Below are 7,780 nucleotides of genomic sequence, written 5' to 3' on the forward strand. Positions count from 1 at the left end.
ACTATGCTTAAAATAAAGGAGAGGGCTTTATTTAATACCTTTATTTATATGCAAAACAGCGCACCATTCATGAGATATGAAAAACTCGTCAGATAGAAACCAGGTTATATCTATTTTCACTACAAAATATTGCATTATATAAAGCAACAGAGACACAAAAAAACCCTGAAAAAGACTAAAATCTTTGGATAGCAGATGTGGTTTTTTTTTTTTTCTTTTTTTCCCCCCCTTGTCTCTAAAATACACTCCTTGTTTTTGGAGTTTCACAGCTGAGAATATGAAACATTTACAGGTTATAGACTTTTTTTTTGGTTGTCACAGAGGAAAGTAGTTTCTGAATTCTCTTTTTTTTTTAGGAAAATAACTTAATTTCCTAAAATCATCCCACGCACAAACATCACGCACGCGCACGCACAAAGAAGCTACTCTCCTTAGAAACAGTCCGTAAAGTACTTTTTAGACAGAACTACACGTAAGAGTGACAACACTTTCTTAAAAAACTATAATAGTGAAGTGTTAGTGTTGCTGCTGTCACAACAAAAGGACCTTTCAAGAATGAACATCTTAATATATAAAATATGTTTAGAAACAGGGAGAAGTGGGGCATTTGTTATGCAAGTGCAAAGTAATCAGAGCCGAAAGAAAGAGCACAGTGTCATCTCCACAAACACGCAGAAAGTTAGACGTAATTATTCCACAGGAAAAAGTGTAAACACTTGACTATAAATAAATTGGCACAGAGTATCCAAAGTAAAATTATCACCACTCTGAAAAATAAATGTCTTGGAAAAAATACTCTACTCCTTCTAACATAAATAAAAATAGGTTGTCTTTTTTCTAACTGCACCTATGAGTCCACATGTTTAAGGTCACGAAGAGACGTTTTTGGATAGATAACGGGGCACTTTGCCTGGAAAAGCGGTCAGATACTATGCTTTCCGTGTGAGTACGGGTCTTTCCTGTCTTCATGAGTGTCAGACCTCAAGGTTCAGTTCTGGCCAAGCTCCAATCTTCCCACAATGTGTCTGTCTGTTCTCAATGTATCTTTTCAACCTTAACAAACACGCAGGGGTTGCCTGTTATGTTTGGACTCTAATCTAATCTTTCTTCCACCTCCATGTGCCTAAAATCTCTACACTTCCGAATGCTTGGTGATTTGCTCATTAGAAAAGTCCAGATCGTCTAAAGTTACGAGCCCATACGTACTCGGAGCTTCTGCCTTTGTTTTTTCAAAACTTAAAGGTTCTCCGGAGATAAACCAAGGAGAGCTCCCAGCCTCCAGTGGGCTAAAGCGACCACCCTTGAAGGGGTCCTAACCCTGGGAGGGAAGGCTCGGAGGCGGGTCATCTCGAGCGCTTCCAGGATGTCCGCCCGGCCTGAAAAATAACCCCGCACGCTCCAGGGCTCCCCAGACAATCCCACCTTCCGGAGTCGGAAGCCTTCCCTCGTCGGCCTGCGGATTGCAGAGAACGCAGCAAGCAGAGAACTCCCAGGGTCCAAGGCGCCCGCGGGGGAGCCACCTCCACGGCCAGTCCCTGGGTGGCCTCCCGGGCCGGTCGCCAGGCTCCCCGACCCGCGCGCGGCCTCCTGCAGCGCGCCCGGCCCTACACGTCCAAGACGTGGTTGAGATAAGAGATGTAGCAGATGGCCAGGCGCAGGATCTCGATCTTGGAGAGCTTCTTGTCCGGGGGCAGCGTGGGCAGCAGTTTGCGGAGCTCGGCGAAGGCCAAGTTGAAGGCCTCCACACGGATGCGCTCGCGGGTGGCGTGGGCAGACCGGTACTTGGCCGTGGCGCGCCGGCGACGGCGTTTCTCCTCGCGGCTCAGCTGCTGCGGGTGCGGGTAGAGCGCGGCCCGGCTGCCGCCTTTGCCGTCGCCCTCGGCCTCCTCCACCTGCTCCAGGTCCGACACGCTGCCCAGCACCTTGGCGTCCGCGCCGCCCAGCGACTCTGGATCCGAGTGTGCCGAGCTGGGGTGGTCCGAGTCGGCGGCTTGGTCCGGACTCAGCATCATTTTGGAGGCTGAGGGGGAGTCAGAAAAACCAATCAGTAAAAGGAATCTGGGTCTTTCGGTCCGAGCGAGAGCGGCGAAGGGCCTATCCCGCAGGGCCTCCGCGTGTCCCGGCCTCCTCCCCACACCAGGCCCACGCGCTCGGCCGAGCTGGCCCCGCGGGGAGGCACCATCTCTCCTGGGCCAGGCCGCACCCTGGGCCTGACACCTCGGCGGGCAGGAGCCCAGCCCAGCCTGTGGGCCTGGTCCGGGGGACGACCGCAAGCCCGCGAGGCCTGCTTTTGTGCCGCCTCCGGCCACAGACCAACTCCGTCCCTCTGCCTCCCTCAGTTCTTCTCCCTCGTAGACAAACGACTCCGGAAAATGAACACATCTGGGTTCTACGGGGGACAGAGATCCTGCCCGCGGGTCTCGCATTGGTCTGGGGCGCAGGGTGGGGAGTGCTGGATGCTGGAGGGGAGCCCGGGCTCGCCAGCGCGCAGACTTGGGAGCAGGCGGCACGGAGCGCGAAGGCGTCACCAGCGCTTCTCCGAACTCTTGAAGAAATGGCTAAACAAACGTGGAGGCCCCTTTCAACACAACAGTGACTCTTATGCCCCCGCAGGCTCCCGAGGCACCATCTGTCACGCAGGCAGCCACACACACATCGGAGGCCCAGGGACACAGCGACGTGGGATGAGACAATGCGCCCGGCAGCCTGCCGACCACTCCCGGGAAAACGCAGGCGCCCGGGGCGCTGCGGGAGAGGCTGGGGAGGGAAGGGAAAGGCAGGGCTGGCGGGGAGGGGGGCATGCAGAGGAGACGGGCGCCGCGCGGGACGCTCTGGTCGGAGCTGCACCTTGGCCGGCAAAGTTCGGGTGCTCGGCGGGCCTGAGTCCACAGCCCGCAGCTGTCCTGGGAGGCCCGGCCAAGGCCCGGCGGGTCTGTCCCCAGTTTTCCTAACGCCAGCTTCTTGGAAAGGCAGCCATGGTCCTGCTCCCCGCTGGACCCCGCTGCGCACCTTTGGGAAGGGAGCAGCCCGCGATCGCCCGGCTCACAGAGAATTCGGCTTCTGGAAACGGGGTGGGTAGGAGGGGAAGGTGCCGCGGCGCGCAACGACCGCGGGCGCCGGGAGCGAGGACTAGGCTGCAAGCCCGGGGTCCCGCGAGTGCAGCCCGAGCGACGTCGCTGAGGGAGAACCCCGCGTGGGCGCGAGAAAGGGGTTTGCTTCCAAGGAGACAAAAGCGGGGATGTGCGGTCCGCTCCTAGCGCCGCACTGGCTTAGGAGCGAACTTGGCTCCAAGGCGGCTGGGCTGTGGTCCCCCTGCGAGGGAAACACGTCCTCTAAGGCAAAATAAAACCAAATGCTCCGAGTAAACTGCCTGTGACTCCCTACGGGCTCAGAACTTGCACCTACACAGCGGCTTCAAAGGGCATAAATAAATAAGCGTGCAATGGAGAATCAGGATAAGCCACTACGTAGCTGTAGTTCAGGTGGAAAGTTCCTGGGTTGCCCTCAGAGCAAGGCAAATTCTCCTCTGGACAGCTTTTTAAAATATTCATAAATCGCACGTCATGTATGTATTTTATTTCTTTAGCAGTTAACTGAAATGCGTCCGCCAGTGCACTAGGAACAATCTAACTTAGTTCTAAGCTGGAAAAAAAAAAAAAAAAAAACAGTTAAAGGAGCCTTACCTTGTAAAAGTCTTTTCGATAATCTTTTCTCCAATCTTTTAGACTTAAGATTCCAGGGAAAGGGGGGAGAAATTCCGAAATGTGTTAAAAGCAGAAAACATGTATTACATTCAAACGTGCAAGAGCAGCTGTCATCTCGCCGGTGTCCACAGCCAGGGACGATTAGGTCTCCGGATGCAGACGACGCGACTGATTGTTTACTTAGTTGATAGATCAAAAATCGTCTTTTCCTTTTAATTGTTCTCAAACATTTCTGGAAATTCGATGATTTTTCCCCCCCTAAACGACACGGTGTGCTGAGGAGTCTCCTGCCTGTTTTCCTCCTCTAGGTCTCTATAAATAACAAAAGAGATGCAGAGATAAACAGGGTCCCGCCGAAGGGCTGATTCCTTCACTTTCTAATAGCGGAAGAATCAATAAGAAAGATGGTTAAGATAAGATTCAGCTGCAGGATTCCTCCCCTTCCCTTAATAGTGCTGCCGGGAAACTGGGAAGTGCAAGGCAGAGATGCGATCTTGCTCAGAAGTGATTTTTTTTTTTTTTTTTTGAGATAAGGCTTTGTTCAGCTGATGTCTCCCCAGTTCCCAGGAACACAATACTGTAACTCGGGGCTACACTCGCCTCTTCCTCTTCCCTCCTTTACTTGCACGTTGTAGAAACAGGCACCTATGTCCAGTTCCAAAGTCTTTCAAGGCTCGGTTACACCTCCCACCCCCACCCCACCCCCTCCTTTCTTTACCTTGTGGCAAAACGTTCGGAGTCAGGGGCTCGGAGATGCGCGGAGGAAGGCTGGGGCAAAGGGAACGTCTCCCGGCGGAACGGTGACGGGGAAGCGGGGAAGGCGAGCGCCGGAGGCAGAGATGCGCGCGGCGCCTCGGCTCTCCTGGTACCAATGGGCTCAGCCTGGCGATGGTGGCAGAGATAAAGGCTTAAGCAGGGGGATGGAATTTTTTCCCCCTAAATTGATATTTAATGGGAAATCCTATTGGACAGAAACCTGGACATGAGTCACTTAATTGGACTTGACATCTGTCACAGTGTTGGAGTTTTCACAGCCCAAATATTTTAGCAGATCAGATTCTCGCTGAATCTGTGCCACACAATCTAACAGTTGAAAGCAGTCCATGACAGAACCCTGCCTCTGAGCAGAGTCCGTAGCCGTAACCAGACTATTTCTCTTTTTTCAGATTATTAATGCAAATAAACAACATATTGACCATGGAAAAATTCCCCCAGTGTATTACAGTGTCTTCCCTTAATGTGTAGGAAAACATTCGTGTCCAGGCCATGAGGAAGCATGCTGTATTTGGTGCTACAATAGACATATTCAGACATGCACTGGCTACCTTTTTTAGTGGTCATTTACATTTTAAAAGGCACTTCAACAAGGCTTGAGGAAGCATCTTCATATTTTTGAGAAATATCTGGCCACTGGACTAATTTTCCAATATAAGATAAAAACCTCTCAATAGATTGCCCTCGGTGGGGCTGGGAAGGAAATCCAGGCATTATAATGGCAGGGATCACTCTACGAGACCACTGGACGCTCTGAATATGTTTGTTTTTCTCTTCACCCACCCATTCATTCAACTTAAAGCATGGCATCCTGCATGCGTTGAATATCGCCATTCATTCGTGCTTATTTGAATCCGTGAATATTTCGCTGTGTGGCAGTGCACTGGACCAGAATGTAAACACATACAAATCACCAGTGTATTCAGCGTGTCATGCCTTTGCCTTACACGACCCCGTGGCTCTGAATTTATCCGCCTGATAACAAAAGGGAATATCTAGTTCAATTATTTTGCCACTTTATGGAGATACTATAGCCACCATCAATCAGATATTTGCAATTATTTTAGCTTTTTTCACAGGGCAAAGATAAAAGAAATAAAGAGTATTGTAGCCTTACTGCCACCTCCCTCCCCACTCCCTGGGGGGACGTTTGTGGAGAGAGGAGTCCTCACTCCCCCGCCTTGATCAATTTGCCCTAAACACAGGTTTTGTCGTCAGGAGAGGGGGTCGATCAGACCTCCCCCGGGAGTGACCCTCTGGGTGTCTCACGGCTGCCACCAGTGCTGGGAGCCTTTGAACACATTTTTCCATCCTATAGGAGATTCCTGGTCAGGAAAGGGGTCGGGGTGCCTCCCCCAAAAATGGGCACCAGCACTTTCCAGCCTTGCCTCCGCCCGGCACCAGCAGAGGACACTGAAGTAGAAGCAGAAGACAGCACATTCGGGGGGCAATGGAACCAGGTGAGTGGACGAGCCCCTCAAGGCAGTAAAGATGAAGGGAGAAGGGAGGTTTCCCCACTCTGGCTCATTCACGCACAGAAAGCGGGAGTGAGCACGCAGGTGTGTACCTGCGACACCTGTATTCCTCACCTCCCGTGACTCACAGAGGCTAGCTGGCTCTATTACACCACGACACGTTCTGCCTACAGGTTGAAAAATCTAACCGCCAACGTTCACTGAGCAACCGCTAGAGTGGGAAGTAACTGGTATCTGTGGTTACCCTGGAGTTGGGGGAAGGAGGGGGCTATGGGGGACACAGCAGGGCAGGTTAGATTCTGCTGCGGTGTGTGTGCATCTACACACATTCTCTTCTCCATTCCAGCTTCCCGATTCCACACTTACAGCCTGAGTGTGCATAGGTTAATACATGGGTAAGCCTGTGCAAACAGGTTCCCTCTCAGACCCAGGTGTAGTCACGCCTAGACACACCGTCATGGGCTCAGGCGTGGACTCACACTCACACACATGTGTTCTGTGTTCCAGGAAAGCCCCCCCCCTCTGCCGCCCTTGCCTTTTCTAAGACCTCCCGGCATGGACGGTCCCTCCTTCCGTGCTCCATAAGCGCTCTATCCGTATCTCCCCCAGAGATGACACACCGTGTGATATTTGTGTCTCCCACGGGGCTGTGACGCTTCTGGGGGAGGTCTGTAGCTCATGTTCCCAGCAACAATATCTGAGTTTGACATATTATATGGACTCGGTGTGTTTATGGCGAATGACTTCCTGTGCACGGAGGCACCAGGATATTTGTAAACAAAAACACTTTCACCTAAAGACACTCCTGGCTTCAGGTGTATCAGTTTTTCTCCTTGAGAGGACAGGAACCTTGACCTACTCACGCCACTGGCCGATTATGAGACTTACTGTATGAGAAAATACTTTATAAAATACTGAGCACCCTACAAGTGAAGATATTACAGGATATTAGAAGGAATATTAAATAACATTATTAAATCTGCAAGCGTGTAGTAAGTAATGATTTAAAAAGCCAGACTTTCTGTCTGTATCGTATGCTGGCTGTGTGAATTTAAGTGAGTTACTTAGCCTTTCTGGACCTCAGTTTTCTATCTGTAAAATGGGGACATAAAAGGTATGTTACGATACCATGTTATATCCTATTTTTTCCAAAGATGAACAAGATCGTCTGTGTCAAGTGCTTAAACTAATGCCAGAACTCATGCTGCATGGTGGCTATGAATGCTGTTAATAGTGTTATGACTCTATGTAAATACGTACTGAGAGCCAGAAATATACGTGAAATTCCACGGCATATACACATATTCAGTACTGTCACCCAGATTACCTGGAGGTGTGTGTGTGTATATGCCTACACCCACGGCCTCAGTCACGAATGTGGGTTCACACTCACACACACACATGCATTCTCTCACACATTACGCAGATTAACTCATTTTATCTTCACAAAGCTACTAGGCAGGTGCCGTTGTTGTAGTTTGTGTATTAGGAAACGGAGACATGGTGAAGGTGGCAACCTGTTCAAGGTCACATAGCTAATAAACTATTGCAGGGGGGCAAGATTTAGACATAGGTGATCTAAATTTAGAAACTACAGCCACAGTGTCTGCTGCTTCTATGGCCACGGTACCTTACACAATACACTCATGCAGAAGAAGCATTCACCACGCAAGATGCATGCTCTGAGGGGAAATTCGCGCACACACAAAACCTGTGAAGTCCCACCGTTTGCATTCGGAGGTGTCCGGTGAGTCAGCGCAGTGTGAAATGCTGTGTACCTAGCATTTTGCTCGATGCTGTTGGGTGACAAAGGCTTTACAATTATTT

The 7,780-nt window shown here is 50.6% G+C and overlaps 1 protein-coding gene across 2 annotated transcripts; it reads right to left on the reverse strand.

Moving 5' to 3' along the window:
- Window positions 1–224: 224 nt before the first annotated feature.
- Window positions 225–4,934, reverse strand: NHLH2 (nescient helix-loop-helix 2). Of its 2 annotated transcripts, XM_036015271.1 has the most exons (3): window positions 4,423–4,934; window positions 3,684–4,016; window positions 225–2,020 (listed from the first exon to the last, which is right to left on the reverse strand). In XM_036015271.1, the coding sequence occupies exon 3, from the start codon at window positions 2,010–2,012 to the stop codon at window positions 1,605–1,607; it is 408 nt and encodes a 135-aa protein (XP_035871164.1). In that variant the 5' UTR covers window positions 2,013–2,020; window positions 3,684–4,016; window positions 4,423–4,934; the 3' UTR covers window positions 225–1,604. The 2 variants fall into 2 exon arrangements, with proteins under 2 accessions (XP_035871164.1, XP_035871165.1); XM_036015272.1 differs by lacking the exons at window positions 3,684–4,016; window positions 4,423–4,934 and adding an exon at window positions 2,848–3,655.
- Window positions 4,935–7,780: the final 2,846 nt, after the last annotated feature.

Source organism: Phyllostomus discolor, chromosome 14, assembly GCF_004126475.2.
Source record: "Phyllostomus discolor isolate MPI-MPIP mPhyDis1 chromosome 14, mPhyDis1.pri.v3, whole genome shotgun sequence".
NCBI classification, from domain to species: Eukaryota; Metazoa; Chordata; class Mammalia; order Chiroptera; family Phyllostomidae; genus Phyllostomus; species Phyllostomus discolor.

What these genes read in the sequence shown, in the direction of transcription:
- NHLH2 (XM_036015271.1), bottom strand. Translation starts at nt 2,012, where the DNA reads ATGATGCTGAGTCCGGACCAAGCCGCCGACTCGGACCACCCCAGCTCG.